Below are 21,384 nucleotides of genomic sequence, written 5' to 3'. Positions count from 1 at the left end.
ACGTTAGCCCGACCGAACGTTTCCCCCTCAGCTGTTGTCAAGGGCAGATATTTAAACATCCCCAGAAATGATAAGATATTGTGGATCTTCTTTGAATATGCCAGACACTGTAGATAAAAGGTAAAGAGACCCCTAACTATTAGGTCCAGTCACGGATGACTCTGGGGTTGCGGCGCTCATCTTGCTTTATTGGCTGAGGGAGCCTGTGTACAGCTTCCAGGTCATGTGGCCAGCATGACTAAGCCGCTTATGGCGAACCAGAGCAGCGCACGGAAAGGCCGTTACCTTCCCACCAGAGCAGTACCTATTTATCTAATTGCACTTTGACATGCTTTTGAACTGCTAGGTAGGCAGGAGCAGGGACCGAGCAATGGGAGCACACCCCATCACCGGGATTCGAACCACCGACCTTCTGATAGGCAAGTCCTAGGCTCTGTGGTTTAAGACATTGTGGATGTTCTTTGAATGTGCCGGACACTATAGAACATATCCTTTTCTACTAACCAGCTATGCAAACACGTGCTATCCCCTTTTTTGGGTAGTGTAACATCATGGCAAAATGAAAATACCAGATTCTGTCAGACATTAACCCGGAAGTAACTGCAAGGGTGGCTGAGTTTTAGTGGGAAGAAATCCCAATGAAAATCCTCCTCATTATATATTTCACATGGCTGTTTATTTGTATATATTTTAAATTTTTATATATGGTTGTTTTATAATGGCCTATACTTGTAACACCTAATAAAGGTTTGGCGAAGTACATTTGGGGAATCTCAAGCCAGGGATCAAATGCAGTGCTCAAGGCAACTGTGTGGCCCTTGAAACTCTCCCATGACCACACTCCTGACTGACACATGATGTGTAAAATGTTTTGGCATAGCTGTAACTCAATAATGCACCTTGCTTGTTAGGACTGAGGACAGCAAGGCACGTGTGAGTGTATGTAGAAACTAGCCTCCTCTATAAAGGCAAAAGACTCCAAATGGTGCACTCTCTTGCTTCTTGCGGGATAATTAATTTGCACACACACAAAAAGGGTTCTTATCCTGCACATGTGCAAATATCCCATCACTTTTCTAATCACAGGAAGTCTGATAAGAAAATTGACAGAAAATTGACAAATGGGAAGTGTAAGATAACCACTAGCTGGTTGTATCACTTCGGTGTGAATGTATCTGGATGAATGCTCAATAAACATCTCATCTGGAATCTCCCATACAGAACACAATTTACTGGGAAATAAGTACAATATTTTGGTAAGGCTTCCGCAGGATAACTTCCTAGGAACTGTGCCGGCTACAGGTCAGATCTAATTGTCTTTCTCTCTCACGTTGCTCTCATAAATGGCACCTAAAATCTGCTACCTGGCTTCGCAGGGAGCCAAGAAGCGCAATTACATTTGGAGCCTGTGTCTGGGCACAACATGCTTAAGACTCTGGCCAAGCTGTTAACTCCAGAGGTAGCACTGCTCTGAGGGAGCTGGTGACCTAATGCATCAGTGATGTGAGATGCCAATATAGATTTAAAAAAAACCCTTTTCCTATTAAAGTAGCTGACACCCACACCCCCCAAGGTCAGGTAAAACACCTGTAGGGTTGTAGCTCCAGGACACGCCCTTCTTAGTATACAAAGCTATTCCACGGTGGAATTTCGCTACTCCAGAAAGAGAGTTGTTTTTATTTCATTTAGAGTAAGAGGAGTTCTTCTTCTTCTTCTTCTTGATGCTGTGCTGTAACAATGCTAGGCTTGCCCAGGCATTTTTAAATGGGGTTTTTACATTTGCCTGCGGTCTATTCTATTGTTCAGATCTCTTCCGTCTTTTCTTTCGTTTTGTTGCTATGCTCTACACCGCCCCGTACTCTGCCTGAACAAAGGGCGGCTGAGGGAAAAACTCAACGAGACACAAAATGCTGTTTTTTCACAAGGGCATCGGGACGGCGAAAGCGGCGACCACCTCCCCCCGTCGGCGGCTAAGCGGGTCCATTGCAGCCGCGCGGGGGCGGCACGTGGCCGCCGGGCGCCGCTCTTCCCGCCTCGAACGAAAGGAGCCAAGATGGCGGCGGCGGCGGTGGGGAGCGGTGGGGCCGCCGCGGCTTCTGTGCTGAGCCGAAGCCGGTTCCGAGGCTGCCTGCTCGGAGCGCTGCTGGGCGACTGCTTGGGCGGCGGCTTCGAAGCTTTCGAGACGGTCAACTTGGCGGAGCTGCTGCGCTTCGTGCGCTCGCTTCAGCCGCCCGAGAAAGGTAAAAATAGGAGGGGCTGAGGAGGCTCGGCCGCCTCCGGAGTCAGCTGGGCCGCTTTTGCCTCAGCAGATGGTGACCCTCAGGGGTGAGGGAGGCGGCCCTTCCTTTTCGGGGTGTGTGTGTGGGGGGAGGGAGAGCCCCCAATTTATTTGGGCAAGCGACCCTTCCCCGCCGCCCCACATACATTTATTCCCGAGGGGTCGGGGCGGCTCACGCCTCGGTGTGTAGTCGGGGCTGTGACATTTTCTCCACGGTAAACGGTGGGCAGTCACGAGAGGAAGACTTCGTGCCGTGGGATTATCAGCCCTTGCGAAGCTCCCCTTGCTAGGGGCGGCCTCCAGAGGCCGCAAATTCAACTTGCGCAGGTGAAGCTGGTTTTTTGGAGGTCTTGCTCAACAAGCCCGCTTTCTCGAGAGCGTCGGGGTTTTTTTGTTCTGCAGTAAGGGGAAGGCAAACGAATGATTTGACCCCACGACGCCTAGCCTCCTCCCAAGACAAATCGGAGTGAATCCTCATTAAGTAGGGTTCTCTGCGTCGTCAAAATCAGCAAACAGGTTGGGTGGGAAGCACCCAAGATAACAGAAGATGCTGTATATGCTGTATATATGAGAGAGAGAGAGAGAGAGAGAGAGAGAGAGACACCTTGGAAAGTCAAGCCTGAGGGTGCAGAGGACGAAAAGTGAATTTATTTCTGATGGAAACTTTGAAAGAAATGGCTTCCTGGCTCTGTGTATGGTCACTGTACAGATTCGGGGCATAGAATCCAAAGGGCGATGAACAACACTCAGGTGCTTTTATTTTGGTTATTTTATTTTGGTTATTTTTAATGCCTTGTCAGAACGGCCGGCCCAAGACAGGATGGCACCTGAGACGAACCACAAAACATCCTCCCCAGCCAGGCAAGAAGGAGCGTGTGAAGATTTGCACCAGGAACAAGGGGGTTATACGGATCCACATAGGGAAGATTTGGGTGAGTAAAGATCTACATCAGGGACAACGTGGAGTGGCGGGGAATCAAAGCAGCCTTCCCTGCTGGTTGAGGTGGGAATCAAAGGCAAGGGGAGAGCCCCACTCTGAATCATGCCAGGTGGGTGCAGACCCCAGGAGACCCCAGAGGCAGCCCTTGCCATTTCCTCCAGAGGGATGGGAGGATACAAGCCACATCTCTTGGTCGCCCGGATGTACAGATGGCATTGGGGAGAGCAGCCACTGTGGAAGCAGTGTTAGAAACTTAGATATATACAGTGGTACCTCTGGATACGCACGCCTCCGGTTGCGTATCCTTCAGGATGCGAACGCGGCAAACCCGGAAGTATTTTTCTGGTTTTGCCCTACGCGCATGCGCAGAAGCGGTCCCTCCAGTTGCGAAAACCTCGGGATCCGACCGGAGCTCTGGAACAGATCCTGTCCGCAACCGGAGGTACCACTGTACACTAATCTCCACCTTAAGCATAGGTTGCAGTTGCCACAACAGAATGTCTAGGTTCCATTTCCCCCATGAGATTTATTATTATTATTAATAATAATAATAATAATTATTATTATTAATAATAATAATAATAATTTCATTTCTATACCACTTTGTATTTTAAAGAAAAAAGCTCAAAGTAGTTTATAACACATTAAAACATCAAATAAAACGATCCAGAATAAAACAGATTCAAGCTTTAATGAAAATATTTCCAATCCTTCTATGTGACATTTTGTTATCCCCATTTATTTACCTACTTAATTTATATAGCTGCCCCATAGCAGAAGTACTCTAGGAAGCCGGTGTGGTGTTGGGGTTACAGTGTCATCCTGGAACCTGGAAGATCAGGGTTCAAATCCCCACTCAGTCATGAAGCTCACTGGGTGACCTTGGGCCAATCACAGCCACTTAATCTACCTCACAGGATCATTGTAGGGATTAACTGAACCATATACTCCTTGGAGAAAAAGGTGAGGTAAAAATGCAATAAATAAGTTCTTCATCTTATCTTCTTAAGAAAGCTGGAGGGGCCAGCTATATTGAATGTCATTTGCTAACCTGGCATCCAGAGATCTCCATGTGGTTGCAATTGGACCTGTGCTAGTTGCAAAATGCACCTGGCCCCTTGGGAATTTTTAACCCTCTGGTGGTAGCAGCAGGTGATGTGTTCCTTGGATGCTGGATCTGCTGCCCCTGTGGATCCTGCCACCCAACGTGGTCACCCCACCTTGCCTCATGAGTGGGCCGGCCCTGCTTGACAGCTGCTCTGAGCATTCTTTTTACAGTGAAAGGGATATAAATTGTTTTAAAAATGCTTTCTTCTTATGCTTGAAGAGTAAGATCCCACAAGAGTCTTTATTGACTGAGGGCGGTATCAAGTAGTTCCATTAGTGCAGGAACCTTTGGCTGTGGAACAAAACATGTCCTTCCTTTCTCTGAAACCCCCTTAAATTTATTCTGGGTTTTCCCTAGCAAATTTGAGGAGTGCATGACGAGAGGAGAGGAGAGGAAGTTCCACTGTGCAAATGGAAATCCTTGCACTAATGGAACTACAGTGGTACCTCTGGATGCGAACGGGCACACATCCACGTGCTTTCTAGTCTATCCATCGTATGCTGACATTTCTGCACTTCCTGCCTTGTAGGAATCCACTTCTACAGTGATGACACAGCTATGACTCACTCGATAGTGAGGTCACTACTAGCCAAGCAGGACTTTGATGAAGTGGATATGGCAAAGCGGTAAGGAGGGTGCTGTAGTTACAAGATATCTTGAAGAGTAGGTGTGGAAAATCTCTCTCAGCTTGAGATTCTGGACAGGTGCAACCAGTCACAGTTCGCAGTAATGGGCTGGATGGACTGGTGGGTTTGACAAAGAAATCATTGAAATGGACTCTGTCCTTTTTTATTTTGATGATTATTCATTCCTTTCTGTATCCTAAAACACTTCTCAACTGCTTCCGTGGGAGTGGGAACTTGCACGTTCACATTGTTTTTTGAAAATTTAAAAAGACAAGGCAATGATCCTGTGCAGATTTACTCAGAAGTAAAATCTACCCTGTTCATTGGGACTTAGCTCTCAGTATATGAGTGCAACTTAAGGCATCTTTGTGTAGAGTTTCCTGCATGCTTACCCAACCATACCAGTTTTTAACAAAAATGAAATGTCCTAGAGCCTTTTTGTGTGGTGTGGTGGGAAAAGGGGGGAGAGTTTATGTAAGCATTTCTCTTCCCAGGTTTTGAGGAATTTCTCAGTCCTCCTTTCTTGTGTTAGGCAAGGAAAAGAAAAGCTTCCCAGAGTTTCCTTTATTCTTATCTGATTGTTTCCACTACAGAGATGTACATGTTTGGCAACGTTTAGGGAGCTTCTTTGCATGTATTTCCTAAACACACAGGGACAGCCCCTAAGATACTGTTGAAGAGGGCTTGAGAAGAATCTACGCCCTGTGTGAAACAGAGTTGCGAACTTTAACTTGACTAAGTAGCATGATCAGTTAATTCACCCACTTTGCCACTGCTGGGCAATCAGGCACTGTACTTATTGTTCACCTATTGGCACCTGTAGAAGACCTTCCTTTTCCAACAAGCCTTTTAAGTGGAAATTTTTATCCCATTCCCCCAGTGATTGGCATTGGGACCTGTGCTTTTTAACTTGTTCCTATATGATCTAAAGTTAGGAGAGAGCAGTGCGGTAGTCAGGTTTGCTGAAAGAGGAGTAGACCAATTAATTTGTGGAGGCAAGGGCTATCAGTGGCTATTAGCCATGATGTCTGTGCTCTGCCTTTCCAGTAGGAGGCAGCAATACTTCCAAATGCCAGTTGCTGGAAACCATAGGAGGGGAGTGTGCTTTTGTGTTCATATTTTGCTCGCTGGTTTCCCACAGACATCTGGTTGGCCACTGTGAGAATAGATTGCTCTTCTTATGTTCTTATGTAGTCCTATCTTCATTGGCCTAGAAATTGTATTTATATGTGTTTTCTTATTGGTTTTCTTATTGGTAAATTGCTTTGGGATGTTTCACGGGAAGCAATTTATAAATGAAATAAATATATCCTCCAAATTCAACCTGCTAACTGGACCAACTAGGTACTATTCTTTTTTCATATTAGCAGCTGTCCAGTGATAGCTCACAGAATGTAAGTGGAGTTGCATTTTAACATAGTCTCCCTGCAGGTTTGCTGAAGAATACAAGAAAGACCCTGACCGGACCTATGGCGCCAGTGTGATTACTGTATTCAAGAAACTTCTCCGCCCAAAATGCAGAGATGTGTTTGAGCCAGCGAGACAGCAGTTTAACGGGAAAGGCTCCTATGGGAATGGTGGTGCCATGAGAGTAGCAGGCATTTCACTAGCTTACTCTAACGTTCAAGATGTAAAGAAGGTTTGTTGATTTCTTATACGTAACCTGCTGAAATAATAATAATAATAATAATAATAATAATAATAATAATAATAATAATAATAATAATAATAATAATAATAATAATTTATTTATACCCCACCCATCTGGCTGGGCTTCCCCAGCTACTCTGGGTGGCTTCCAAAAGAATATTAAAATACTATAATACATCAAACATTAAAAGCTTCCCAAAACAGGGCTGCCTTCAGATGTCTTCTAAAAGCCTGGTAGTTGTTGTTCTCTTTGACATCTGGTGGGAGGGTGTTCCACAGGGAAGGCGCCACTACTGAAATAATGCTGACTACATAACAATAAAAGCACATCACAAACAGTGTCCTAGGCTGGATGGACATATCTGTGTGTATGGAATGCTGTCTCCAGTGAGACCCACCAAGTGCTGGCATTAACATCTTTCCAGTGCCACGTTGACATGTATGGTGGTTACTGCTGTTTCTGGGTGTGCATGGTTTTGTTGTTGTTGTTTTTTTGTGTATTCCTTTATTAAACTGGATGGCACTTTTTACTTGTGCATGTAACTTGCATATTAGGTGACAGATAAATAAATAATATGTTGGTTTAATTAGCCGAAATATGCAATAGTCTCATATCTGCATGGGCCAATGTTTTTGTAATATTTGTAATATCTGTAAGGAGCGATCCAACAATATCCCCCATAATCTCTCCAATGTGGCCATTTGCTGGTTGCCGTGCGTATGGGATGTCAGATAAGAGTTATAGGATTTGGTCCTGCACATTGTGGTGCCAATATCTTAGGAAGTTGCTGCAGTTGTGCCTACTGTTATAGTAGTGTTGGTGGGAGCTCTCAGGGACTTGCAAGTGAACGGTGTGTGTGTGTAACAGTTCCCCTCACGTGTACTGTGCGGTCATGACATTGAGAAGAGTCATGTTGCAACATGCAAAAAGTCTTAGGCAGGGTGGTAGCAGCATCAGACTAAGGAGCAGTATCAGAACAGGTTGAAGAGAATTCTTTTTATGTTGTGGTATCAGAGAAGTTTAGAAAAGTTCATTCAGGATTTTTATAATTTGTTGCCAGAAGCCGTGGTGATGGCCACTTATTTATATGGCTTGTAAAAAATGATGAAACAGATTCAAGGAAAGTAAGTCCACTAATAACTACCACCAGATTCAGAGACAAAATTCCTCTGAATAAGGAGTTGCTGAGGAACAACAAGGGTGGGGGTAGTGCTTTCATGTACTGCTGGTGGGCTTTCTGGAAGCATTGGTTCAGCCACTGTGGAGACAGGCTAAGAACATAAGAGCCATGCTGCATCTGGCTAAAGGGCCATTTAGTCCAACATCATTCCTGTCCTCATAGTGGTCCTTAAGGAAAGCCCATAAGCAGGACCTGAGCAGAACATTTCTAACTTGTTCCCCAGCAACTGGTGTTCAGAGGCATACTGCTTAATAGCTAGAAGCCACTGACATGAGTTTGTCTAATCTGTTCTGAATTTTCTCACATTCAGCTTCAGATAGTGGCCTGGTCTAGCAGGGTTGCCTTACCTTCTTAGGTTCAACTGCATATGTTGATACTGTGGGTAAGTCAGAAAGGCAAGGAAGTCCTTAGACTGCTTTGTCACTGCTTCCTACATTTGTTGCCAGCATCTGTCAGAGAAGATGCTAGGCAGGTAAGACACACACCCTGTTGGTTTAAGACATGCCCCCTTCTTCAGGCTTAATTTTTACAACAATGTCTTCTGCTTTTGCAGTTTGCCAAATTGAGTGCTGAATTGACCCACTCCAATTCCTTGGGCTATAATGGAGCCATACTGCAGGCTTTGGCAGTTCACTACGCTCTACAGAGTGTAGAGCTGAATCGGGAGAAGTTCGTGGAGCAGCTGATAGGCCACATGGAGGAAGTGGAAGCAGATGACAAGTCTGTTGCGGATGCACGAATGTAAGTAATAGCCATCTGAGGGCAGACTTACATTTATACTTGGATGTAACACAAGGGGGCAGCATACCCCCCCTTGAAGCACATGCCTGAACCCAGTCTCTCATCTCCAGGCTGGGCTATGAGGAGTTGCCATATTCAAAGCGTCTAAAGAAGATCAAAGAATTTTTGGAGCAGAGCACCGTGTCAAAATCAGATGTGGTGTCAGAATTAGGTATGTACAATATTGAGCACAAGGCACGGAATCCCATTTTGTGACCAGAAAACAGTAAAACACTAATCTGTAGAATTGTAAAATTCAAGCATGTGGTTTATTTAAATCATCAGCATTGGGGTAGGAACTAGATAGAATAGTAAAATAATTGCTCAATAGTGTGTGAGAGAGTGGATGAGTTGTGGGAGGTTTAAGACAAATTATCTTCACACAGTGCATGCTTGGCTGTTGGAAATTTTCATAGGATGTTATGAAAGTTGTGGTATAAATAGCTTAAACACATACATACACATGAGTTTTTAATGGTTAGGTCTTTTGGGAACTACCTGCTGATAGGCAGAAATGCAACTTCAGCATTCAGAGTAGCCACAATTCCAAGTATCTGATCTTGGAGGTGCACACTAGGATGTGTTTATAGCCAGCATAACATGCTTGTGGATTTATGTGAGGCATAATGGTCATGTATATAACGGTATGGGTACACACACATACACGTTTCTATAGTAATCACTTTGTACTGAATATAATGAGAGTTTATGGTGGAAGGCTAGATGCATGTGCTGTTGCTTGCTAAAGGGAATTCTTTTGTCAGGCAATGACATTGCAGCCCTGCGCTCTGTCCCCACTGCTATCTATTCCTTTCTGCGCTGCATGGAGTCTCACCCAGATATCCCTGAGGACTTCAACAGTCTGCAACGGACCATTGTCTACTGCATCTCATTGGGTGGGGATACAGACACCATTGCTACAATGGCTGGGGCAATTGCTGGGGCGTATTATGGGGAAGAGCAGGTGCCCCAAAGCTGGAAGTATAGCTGTGAATCTTTTGAGGAGACAGAGAAGTTGGCTGACAGCTTGTATGAACTCTACTGCCAGCGGATTTGAGCCATGGAAAAAGGAACCCTGTACCTCGTCATCAGAACTGTGTTTCTGTTTCATCTTCCAAAGAAGAACTCGTTTGCAATGTGGGGCTTCTTTTCCCTCATGGGAAACATGCCTAGGATATTTTGTGTGGCAGATAAAGGTTCCGCTTGTAACCAATTGCTCAAAGTGCCAGTTGCTTTCTGCTGCATACATAATATCTTGCTCCTCTTACAGTCTCTGATTTTTAGACTTTTATTATTAAATCTCAGTTGGAGTCAAATCTCTCTCAGTTCACTACGCCCAAGTGTTGGGAACCCTTGTACTGAGCTCTGCTAGGAGCAAGGTAAGGATTTGTAAGCGCTGCTTTCCGTCCATTGTTATGGTGCAAATTCATCAAACGGTAGCTACAGAAATTGCTTTTGGATTTCCTGTGTGGTTGCAAAAGCCAGAGGACGAAAGACTGGACTTTCTTGTCTTGTAACTGAGTAATCTTGGAGTACTTGAAATCTGGAGATTTTACATATGTCTTTGATAACCAGGAATGTGTGTTACCAGTAGTAAATTTAAAATCAAGTAAAATACACTGCTGCCCGCAATAGAAAACAAAAGGCCAAATGGATGATGCATCCTCCTAAGTTTGAAGGGGAGCAGGTGCCACATTTCTGTCCACCCAGCATGCCTGTCTGGACTCCAGTGCCACCAGATGTCCACATCGGGGACTATCATTTGTGCAAACGTGCCAGATCCAGATCACATGGCCCAAATGAAATTCAGGAATTGACTGTGTAGTTTAGGTCTACTGACACTGAACTTTGTTGGTGTTAGAAGTAGTACAATGCCCCCAAGGAAAATGGCTCAGGATATCCTCCTACCTGGTTTGAATTCTATTTGTTTTTAAGAAACAAATATTCAAATTAGAGTTTGTTAGAATTTAAAGTCTAACCAAAAGCACTGTTGGTGTCAATGTTTGTGGCACTGCCACCTTTCTCGTGAGGCCTCCCTGTGCATACAGTGGCCTCTGGGTCAGTCCTTAGCTGTCCTGGTCAGCTTGAAAACCTGTTTTTCACAGTGGTGATCGAAGAACAGGCTTGCTCTAAAGACGAGGAGTTGAAAATATAATAATTACTATTATTATTTATTGAATTTGCTAGTCACTTTAGATTGCCCAAGGCAACCCAAAGTGACTTACAAACAAACAATATTTACATTGGCATGATTTTTGCAGGCAGTAATGTGAAATGCAAATCTTTTTGTAAAATAAGATTTATTGATGTTGGGTCAATACAATCAAGTACTGTAGTTTCAGTTCAAAAGTGAAGACCAGTTTTTGATCACAAAACAAGAGTGCATTTTAAAACCAAATTTACTATGAAACAGTGCATGTAACATAAGTATTTACAAAACTAAAAATTCGCTATATACTAGGTTAGCAATGAAGATACTAGAGGCAAACTTCTTTTCTTTAAAAGAGAGAGAATTTGTATATAAAAATGCATATTGTAATGCACAGTTCAAAGTAGTTTCCAAACCTGATCTTTCTGCTGACTGAAACCTAATTCCCACATGCTCTCCAACAAAAAAACCCCAAACTTTGTCACAGACAATATCTGGCATTGCATTAAAAAAAAAAAGCTAACTCATGACTTGCGAATCAGCCTCTTCATCCCACACTTCATTTCCTATGTGTAATAACAGCCTCTATATTAAGAAGTTTTAAAAGTTGTATAAATGCAGAAGGGTTATGCCCTGTATGAGAGAAGAGAAGAGTGAGGCTGCAGAACAGCACCCATGAAACAGAACAATTTAGTTTGGAGATAAATGTGCTTTTTGTCATTGTGTTTTCTGTCTTACCAGCCAGATCACAAATGTTGAATCTCCAAAGGAGCTGAAAAAAGAGGTTATCTCTGTGTTAGAACACAGTATAAATAAATTGTGTACCAACACACCCAGGAGCAATTCTGGGGTTTATGTGATTCTCTGCTGCTGTTAGAGTACTTATCCACCACACTTTCAATCTCTGCCAACCTGACTTTTAAATAGTAGCACATTTTCTTAGATCTGATGGTGTTAAAAATGGAAGCTTAATATTCTACTTCACAGGAAAATAGACTTAAATTTAGAGCACCAGTCTCTTGGAAGCCTTCTTCCAATATTAGGCACGTAGAAAATGTGTGCACTTGGCTTCTTCAGTTTTAGCCTGTGGTGACCCAATGTGAAACCAAAGATGTTATTGCAAGCAGAGTGTGCCTTTGGCATTCTTGTCCTCTCCAGGAATTTAGAAAACATCAGATGGAATCAGAAATCTTGGGCCTATTCTTTTGCTTGTGTCTAAATCATACAAGTTTAAGTTAAATGAAGGAAAGAAGAAGAGGCAGTTGGCAGCTCAACTGAAATAGCAGGTGACCTAAATTTCAATTCTCCAGCATCCATCTATCAGTGTTAGTTATTTTTACAAACCAAAATGTGATGATTTTTTTCTCTCTCAACTGTCGCCCTAGAATACTTGTTCACAAATTTAAAGTTCACTGCATTTTAATGTTTAAATACCTTTATCTACATTAAACCTGGGAAATTGAACTAAGCCACTCTCGCTGTATTGGTGGCATCCTGGACACTTGAAAAGAAGCTCTTTGAACTATGAACTGGATTAATGCCATCTATTTTCTTCATAAGAGGCCTAAACAGTAAGAGGCTCTTGCTTATTTTTATGTGGTATCACCAAAACAGCATATTATTTCTCCAAGATGAGAGAGCTCACTCTTCAGCAATTTAAGGGTATGCGTTACCACTTCTGAAAGCACTGTACCCATGATCAGTTATCCCAAAATCTGTGAATAACCTTGTAAGGCAGGTGACATTTCAAGCATTATTGAGAGAAAGTGGTAAGAAAAGACAAATTATTCTTTTCCAAAATCACATAAATCTTTGCACACAACACTTTGCACCTTTTTAATAGATATTGCACTATACTGAATAACATTAAGTAGCTAATAGCACCGTTGTAGAAATGATCGAATGGAAAGTTACCATGAAATCTACTTTTTTTAAAAAAAATCAACATTTTTATGGTGGTTGGGCACTTCCACCACCCTGAACAACAAATAAGTTTACACATCCTGAAAAAAATGGTCTCTTAACTGGCACTTTGAAGATAACACAAGTCAAGCTAGTAGCAACTGAACCTATATCTGCAGTGCCTTTACACTGGTTTTGTCAGACAACAGCGTTCATAGAACTATCTCTTTAGGCTGCTGACTCATGAAGGGTATTTAGCTACTTGATTTGCTTAGGGACTATCAAGCATGTGCACTTTAGGGAGTCCTGTTTTTGTAGAGGATCACAAAAGTCTCTGGCTTTGGAATATGTTTCACTTGCCATCCCTTTCCCCATATACCTCTGATGGCATGATTTAAAGATGTGTTAAGCATTGTGTAAAAGGTGCTCATGCAAAGCATTCCACAATTTGATAATTCATCACTTGTCACAATTTGACTGACTTGAATCACACTTTTAGAGCAGAAAGATTAAAAGTGAACAAATGCTAAATTTGGAAGGTGATGTCTTAAGTTGATACGTCACACAACCTGCAGATCCCCGAGTGCTGCTGTCCATCACATGCCTTCCGTGCATCCTAAGAGAATTGACGGGCAGCTAATCCTCAAGTTAGCATCTGTGGTCGATGTGCAGTCACTAGGGTAAACTAAATTCTGAATACAAAGATGGTACTGAAAACAACAGCAAAGTTTTCTCTCTCAAATTATCTTCTCAGCTTGGTCAAAATGGTTCCACACACCATTGGTTTTCACCATCTTCCCAGTGACACTGTTTTTTATTTTATTTTTAACGGACAAGTTTATGGCTACAGTGGATTAAAGGAGGTGTGCCCAACAGCTGTTATGTAGGGCAGAGAAGGAATCCAGAAAAAGATGAATGGATGTATTCAGTGGAGTACAGACCGTTGGCCTGATCCGATGGCATTTGGATCCAGACCTGGTCATTCTCTTTGAGTTCAAGCACTGCACTACCGGAAGCTTGGTCCAAGTAGCCTTTTTTGTATTCATCGTAGGTATAGGTGGCAGGCACGTTGTTTTTGTAAAGTGCCACCCAGACATTAGTTCCTTTAACGTGCACGTGATATGCAAAGTAATAGATGCCAGAGATGGGACAAGTGAAGATTCCTGTCACTGGGTTATAGCCGTTGTGACCATTGTACAAAGTCCTGTCGAATTTTACTGGCATTCCTGAGGCTGGGAATGGTGATGTTAAGATGGCAGTGAAGGCAGGTACCATCTGGGCAGATAGTTCCCCTCGGCCAAACTGCGGCTTCCCAGGCTTGCCATTCCCCAGAACTGCTCCCTCTACACCTCCATTTGGCAAGTGGAGGCCAGCAATCCCTGTCTCATCAAACATCCCGGGTGCTCCTGGGGGTCCAGGTGGCCCTGGTGGTCCTGGAAGCCCATTTAATCCAGGATTTCCTGGAACCCCTGGTGGCCCACTGGGACCCACAATACCCGGCTCCCCTACTTTGCCATTTCCTGGTTGGCCTGGGAGGCCAGGCTCTCCTTTCAGTCCTGGTAAACCTTGGGGCCCCATTGGACCAGAAGGGCCTTGCAGACCTGGTATCCCTGATGAGCCTCTGAGGCCTGGTTGCCCTGGAATACCAGCATCCCCCTTTGGGCCTATGGGCCCTGTAATCCCTGGGACCCCAGGGAGACCAGCAAATCCACCTTCCCCCTTGGGGCCCATTGGGCCAGGCATCCCTTGTGGTCCAGGCAATCCTCGCTCCCCAGGAATCCCTGGCTTCCCCACAAAACCGCTAGGCCCTTGGTCCCCACGCATACCTGGTAGCCCTGCAGGCCCACTTGGTCCAGCTTCACCTTTAGGGCCTGGAATGCCATGTTTACCTGGCATACCCATAGAACCAGGAATCCCAGGGCCCCCAGTGATACCAGGGGGACCCATTTCACCTGGCTCTCCATCCATTCCGGGCTCCCCTTTTTCTCCGCTGATTCCTGGCACACCTGGTTGCCCACGATCTCCCTTTAAGCCAGGCATACCAGGCTTCCCGTACCCTGTAGGCCCAGGCATGCCAGGAAGGCCACGGTGACCAGGTTCTCCCTTGGGGCCCATATGCCCTTGCAGTCCAGGCACACCAGCTGCCCCCGGCACACCAATTCCATCCACACCTGGTGGGCCACGTGGGCCCATAGGGCCAGGCTGCCCAATGAGCCCTGGCTCTCCTGGAAGCCCTGGGTCACCTTTGCCACCTGGAGCACCAGGCAACCCATCAAGTCCAGGTTTCCCAATTCCCTGTGGCCCTGGAGGTCCTGCAGGGCCTGGGGGGCCTCCGTTTCCCCGCGGCCCTATCAACCCTGGCTTCCCAACTCCATTTTCACCCTTCATGCCACGCTCGCCACGGGGACCGGGCTCTCCTTTGGCCCCAGGCTCCCCCCGGAATCCTGGCAGGCCTGGGCTTCCTGTTGCGCCTGGCTTTCCGTTCACAGAAATGCCAGCTGGTCCAGGCACTCCTGGAGGGCCTGGCAAGCCTCGTGGCCCTTGGTCTCCTCTCATGCCCGGCTCACCATTAATTCCAGGCATCCCTTTCATACCTGCCTTGCCAGGGAGCCCTGGGATGCCTGGTTTGCCAATGCCAGAAAAGCCAGGTGGGCCTGCGGGGCCTGGTTGGCCGTGGAGCCCTGGTTTGCCAATGCCGGGTTTCCCAGGGTAGCCAGGTGGGCCAGGAGGTCCTCTTAGGCCAGGCTTTCCAGGAGGTCCAGGTTCTCCTTTGAGGTCCATTGGCAGCAGTGGTGGCATATCTGCGAAGAGAAGAGGGACACATCAGTATGAATTGGGAAAGAAAGGACTAGCAAGTAACATTTTGGAAGCCAAGGGAAATGTAGATGCATGCCATCTCTTCAGCTCCAACTACTATCAATGGCTCCCAGCACCATTATTGGTTAAACTTCCTTCTGTTGCTTTCAGAACATAGTATCTGGGTAGGTAACAACCTTTGTTGCCTGAAAGTCTTGAGTAGACACATTGATGCCATCAAAGGACATTGCACAAGAACAACAACATATTTCTAAATATGTATTTAGATTTGAGGTCCTTTGGAATAATTAGCTGCATTTCTGCATTGTGACAATTAAACAACATAATCCAGACAACTCCAAAATAAGAACAAGTGATTACGTTTCTGCATGTGCAAAAGCACCTGTACCAGAGGGTCACAGATGAAGGTAAAGGCTTGGTGGCAGATACCAAGCCCCTTAAGAAAACTACATTCGTAAAGAAACCTAGCTTGCAAGATGCACAAAACAAAGAACAGTGCTCAGGCAGGCCTCCTGCTTTTCTATTGTTGAAACTGTGCTAAACTTACATTCTTTTAAATGCCATGGTGTTCCCCTAAAACTCACGAGTGATGTAAGAGAGCCTTTGTTCACTCTACACAACGATGCTGAGTTTGAGTCCACCCCCGCCCCCCGCATGTACTTCTGTTTAAGCACTGTCTTGATGCAGCGATAGACAGGATCAACACCATCTCTTCAAAAGAAAGAAAGTCTCCAGAGATTTGGCCATTGTGAAACAGTTTCCCTCAGCCAATGGGAGACTAATTCTGCAAATGAAACACACATGAGAGGAAAAAGACCCAGATGGCATTGACAAAACAGCCCTCATTCCAGTAGGTGAGTGTATGGAATACACTTACCTTATTTTCAAATCTGAAAAATTAGCACCAGACATTCCTGATGTTACTCTCCTCCTGTTAGTGGAAACATTTGTGGCTTATCTGCATATCAAAGGCCTTGCCCACATCCACTGTCCTAGCTAGGGTTGCAAAGGCATCTCAGGAAATCCTTGCCCATACAGCTCTTAAGTGGCCACAGTAGTAATGCAGCCAAAGAGAGCCATTTAAGCTTGTATGCTCAAGCAAGTTTTTTTTCTTTCTCTTTCGGCGCCCGGAAAAAATGCTTTCCCGAGGAAAATTATTTCAGTATGTTCTTATGCTGCAGTCAATAGTTTGAGAAGAATTAGCTTTCTAGGTCATCAGAACAAGGAAGCAGTCAGGCCTACAAGGCGAGGGAATGAGAGTGAAAGAAAAAACAACACACACACACACACACACACACACACACACACACACACACTCCAGTCTTATGAAAAGGAATTGGGAGGTGGGGGAGAGAGGTGGAAAGAGAACGAACAGATGCAACTTTGCCAACTTCAGCCGGTCAGGAAAGCAGACAGGAAAACCAAACCGGGGACGCTAGCACGGAGAAATTGGGACACTGCAGCCCTGATGTGATCCAATTTCAAAAGAATTATGTCTCGCCGCAGAAACAGAGTGTGTGCTCAACAGCAACATTGTTTGTGTGGGGATTTATGCCCTCCCATTGAGGCATGAGGAGAACCTCAACTAGTGCTTAAAGGCTACACCCACCAAGAAAGTGGGGAGGGAAAGCCTGGTGGGTGTTAAGGGAAGGTTTCTTAAATGGATGGCCCCCATTTCTCTAACATCTGAGCTCTGCCTCTTCTTGAATTGGATTGTTCTTCACATTCTAACTGTTATGGGAGGCTCTTTGTTTTAGTGAATTTCATTCTTGATTTTAGTTAGCTGCCGTGAGTGATGCATAAACACTAAGCCCTTTGCACTCATATAGTCATAGTCCCGTCCCCCCCACTTTCCCATCTAAAATGGGGATAATAATACTGGCCTATGTTAAAAGGTTGCAAGAATTAACATACTTAAAAATGGATAATGTATTTGAAGTGCTGTGAATTCTCAAAACACTACATCAATTATTTTCTAAAACCAGATCCATGCCTCTGATGATAAATCCTCATCAAGAGCCATTTCAAGAAAATCAGTTGCCGAAGTTTTTCCTGGCACTGCAAGTCATGAACAATTAAATCAAAAATGTTATTGCTAGGAACCTGCTAGGAGAAGTTTCTTTTTTGCTTTGCTGTGCAGGTAGGCTTAGTTAAAGGTGATGGTGGAAGCAGAATACCTCTGCACATAAAAGCAAAAACGATTTATCTAACCATCACCCTGACATGCTGTGTTTTATTTGCAGGGATGGTGTCTGCTTCTGGGAGGGAGCACGTATGCAATCAACTCCCACTCCCTGGTAGACTTCAGAAAAATGCCTTGACACTTGATTGTGTTGGCAGAGCAAAATGTGTTTGTGGCCCTTTAGATCACAGGTGGAGAAGAAATCTGATTTAATTTTCAAACTGTTCATCATCCGAACAATCCTGCAAGGTCTTTTACTGATTCTATTTTACAGGTGGAGAACTTAGGTCAGAGATCAAATGCCGTCCAGAGTGCCTGGGGCAATCCAGCTAGATGGGCAGGGTATAAATAATAAAAATGTTGTTGTTGTTAGTTAGTTAGTTACTCACACACTTTAATAAACACACTTAACCTGGCTGCATTTACTCTGGAGAAAAAGCAGCCTCAGGCCCCAATCTGGATTATGCTCCTGATTCAGACTGTGGCAACTTTCTCCTGAAAACCACTCTGTACCTGGCTTCCTCCGGCGGAACCAGTGATGGGATCATGGCAAACCCCTATGTTTCATTGCACCTAGACTTTCCCAGTTCCTGTAGTTCTGTTCCCATGGTTTTGTTTGTGTCTCAATCATAAGTGGAACTAGACAAGCTTCCTCCTCAAGCTGCCTTTGGAGGCCTCTTGATAATGCAACTTAGAAACTGTGACTTTGAAAGACTGCAAATTCCAGAAACAGCCACTAGGTGGTGGTGTTACATAAAGCTTTAGCATTTTTCCATTGGCTATGACCATCACCTGATCATGAAGCTATTCACATCTTCATATTTGTCCCCCCAGTTTACTCCGGCAATATACTTTTCTTGCCTTGTAAAAGGCACTGGGGCTAAGCCAGGGCTCTGGTTCAAGCCCCTATGCCTGCCTCCTCGTTTTATTTTCTTATTTGAGAACTCAATGTGCATATTTTCCACATTCAGAGTATGTTCTCTGCATGCTTTTGAATAGTTAGGTATCATGTCCCCAGAACATTTGTCTTTTCTGAGCAGTCACCATGCTGCAAGTTAGTCCTTGGGGAAAATGCAAAGTGTTTGCACCTTCACAGGAAGCTATGTCAGGCCACTGGTCCAGCTAGCTCAGTACTGTCTACTCTAAACTGACTGGCTCTTCAATGTTCCAGTTAATTCCATTGGATCTAACTGTCAGTCCTTGGAAAAAGAGTGTGTGTGCAGGTACTTTCTCCCTCTTGTGGGTGGGGCCACGGGTGTAGAGTTTCTTTTGGAGGGGTTCTGCTGGAGTGATGTACCCCAAGCTTGAGCTAGAGAATGAGTGGGAGTGAAGGGGAGGAAGGAGGTGGAAAAGCCTAGTTCTAAAACCTGGACAAATCTTCCTTCCTTGCCTGATCAGCTTTTCTTTCTTTTCTTTTGTTGCCTCTCACCCAGGGTGTGCTGCTGCTGCTGCCTGCTGTTTTCACAAACTCAGCCTGTTCAGTGGCAACAAGAACACACTGGAAGAAATAAACACTAGCACAGAGAGATACTTGAATCTCAGCCCATCAGCAGCCAAAAATGTTACTTCTCAGTAAGGCTGTGCTGGAGTTTGTGCTTTGTTTTGTTCTCCTTGGCTGCAGTTCAGATAAGAGCTTCACAACAGCTGGAAAAGGCAGGGAAAAAGAAAAGAAGACCTTTGCTCCCTTTAATGCTACATAGAAGGGTGTGCGTGTGTCTTTTAACCTCCTTACATACCACATTTAAACATCTGATGAGCCTAGTCGGTTGAGCAGTAATTCCTGTGCAAGAGATGCCCATCTTCACTGCTAGCCTTTAAGACACCTAGATAAAGATACCTTTTCCTTTACGCTCTCACAGTTCTATAAATTGTAATTCTGCATCAGCAATACATGTACTCTGGAATGATGCTGAGAAACATCTTGTTCTAGCACCAAATGCAACAGATACCATGAGGTAGAGTGAGGCAGCTGTCTCAGGGGGTGGGTACTGAGGGAGGGAGTGCAGTGCTCTCAGGACAAGGGACACATGATCCTATCTGGCTGCCCCACTGACCCGCCTAGCAGTTGCATTTTACACCAGCTTCAGTCTCCAAACTCTCCTCAAGGGCAGTCCTTGAGGCAGCAGCAGCTGGCACAGAGCATGAGGAACTAGAGGGCTGAGTCAAAGGATTCAAAGAAAAGGTAGGTTTAGAGCGAGGCGAGGCAGTCCCAAGCATACTGGGCAAAAAAGAAGTTAGAGTGGAATCTTTTGTAGGCATGGGGGACCTTAATATCTATATTATGTTTTATGTACATTACCTAGCTGCAGTCTTTGCAACAACTCTGTAAGGCTGCCTTTTCTCCAAAACGTCTGTGCTGGCTAGGGCCAATGGGAGTCACAGCAAAGCATCTGGAGGGCACCAGTTTGGCAAAGGCAGGTACGCCAGTGGTATCTTTCCATTTTGCAGATGGGGACGTGGCAGGGAAGGAAGGCTGAGCAATAGACTGTGGCTTGTCCAATGCCACCTATGGAGTTCATGGCAGACATGAGAAGTAAACTGGGGATAAACCAATATTTGTAACTGTCTCTGAGCCACTATGATACACCACTTCCGGGATGTGCCTGGCAAGGATTTCCTGGTGCCCAGAGCCTACCCTCCCTTTCCTGAAATTAGTTTTGAGAGAAGCATTCCATTGTAATCAGCAGAATAGGCCATGGTGTGTGGTTGGTTGTTGCTGTGTTGTGCTGTCCATAATTTCTCTAGTTTGCAGTTGTGTCCACAGGCCCCACAAGGTTGGTGACTCCTGCGGCCCTAAATCTCATATACCGCATCATTTGTGAGTGCCATGCTGCCTATTTATAGCTTAAGCCACTTTTCTCTAAAAATGCAGCCAAGCAGAGACCTGATTTCCCCCAAATTCCACTGAATCTTATTTATTTAATATCATTTCATAAAAATTATATACTGCTTGATTGCAAAAAAAAAAACAACCCTCAACACTGTTTACCAAAAAATGCTTTGAGGGTTTTTTTCCAGCAAGAAGTTTTATACACATTTTAGCTTTTTGAGGTAAATTTCCCAAGTTTGCATAATAAGCCTGCAGTCTCCAGCAAGGTTCAGCAAAGCTGTGTCTCGAGTTCAGGGCGAAGCAGTCCCCAGGGACCATTGATTACTTCTCTGATTTTGTCTGTTGTCAGCCAGAGAAGCCTGTCTGGATTTCACACTGTACTGCCCCCTGTATCCCCCAACAATGACCGGGAAGCCCCTTTGCAGTCCAGTTGTGCTGCTGCAACTGGAGAGCACCTGAAAATCCTTCCTTCATACCCGCCTGCAGCAGTCACAAAACTTCCTCACTTTTAGGGCAGAGCAAGTGTATTTACCAGAAGATAGTTTTCACCAGTGCCAAGTTACTTACACTGTTTTAACAGCAGCGGCTTTATTTACAAACCCAGGAGTTTTTAACCTGACCTTGTCATCAGTCTTGGTGTGGAGTAAAATAATTAATAACGGTAATTCACCTCCATCCTGAGGGGGCAAAGGGATGCAATGGCCTAAATGTCAGCACCCTTCTCAGGCTTGTGTTTCCTGCTTGTGTGTGTTTGTAAATCTAATAGTAAATTTCCCAAGGTTTGGGTGAATCACCTGAGAAGGTCTGAAGAACATCTGTTTTCATAGCTCACAGATTGTTTGTTGGAGAACTGCACTGCAAAATCTGGGTGAGTGTGAATTTTGAAGGATGCCTATGTTTTGGTTCTCATACAGTGGTGCCTCGCAAGACGAAATTAATTC

General features: G+C 44.7%; 2 protein-coding genes and 1 long non-coding RNA gene across 9 annotated transcripts in view; 2 read left to right on the top strand and 1 right to left on the bottom strand.

Moving 5' to 3' along the window:
- The first annotated feature begins 1,928 nt into the window (after window positions 1–1,928).
- ADPRS (ADP-ribosylserine hydrolase) lies at window positions 1,929–11,572 on the top strand. Its single transcript, XM_083511865.1, has 7 exons — window positions 1,929–2,240; window positions 3,079–3,210; window positions 4,856–4,952; window positions 6,384–6,591; window positions 8,337–8,524; window positions 8,635–8,735; window positions 9,328–11,572. The coding sequence occupies exons 1-7, from the start codon at window positions 2,054–2,056 to the stop codon at window positions 9,618–9,620; spliced, it is 1,206 nt and encodes a 401-aa protein (XP_083367991.1). The 5' UTR covers window positions 1,929–2,053; the 3' UTR covers window positions 9,621–11,572.
- COL8A2 (collagen type VIII alpha 2 chain) overlaps window positions 10,847–21,384 on the bottom strand; it is a 205,502-nt gene continuing 194,964 nt past the window's right edge. For all 7 annotated transcript variants that reach the window (XM_083511804.1, XM_083511803.1, XM_083511805.1 and 4 more), the window contains one exon: window positions 10,847–15,415. In XM_083511804.1, coding sequence (XP_083367930.1) covers window positions 13,494–15,415 — 1,922 coding nt within the window. In that variant the 3' untranslated portion in view covers window positions 10,847–13,493. The remainder of the gene's footprint in view (window positions 15,416–21,384) is intronic.
- LOC310710784 lies at window positions 15,422–19,520 on the top strand. The gene is made up of 2 exons (XR_014528243.1): window positions 15,422–18,836; window positions 19,047–19,520. It is a non-coding gene; the product is annotated as an uncharacterized lncRNA (long non-coding RNA).

Source organism: Podarcis liolepis (assembly GCF_965112155.1).
Source record: "Podarcis liolepis genome assembly, chromosome: 7".
Classification (NCBI taxonomy): Eukaryota; Metazoa; Chordata; class Lepidosauria; order Squamata; family Lacertidae; genus Podarcis; species Podarcis liolepis.
Note: the sequence above shows the minus strand (reverse complement) of the source record. Positions and strands in the feature narration are given on the sequence as shown.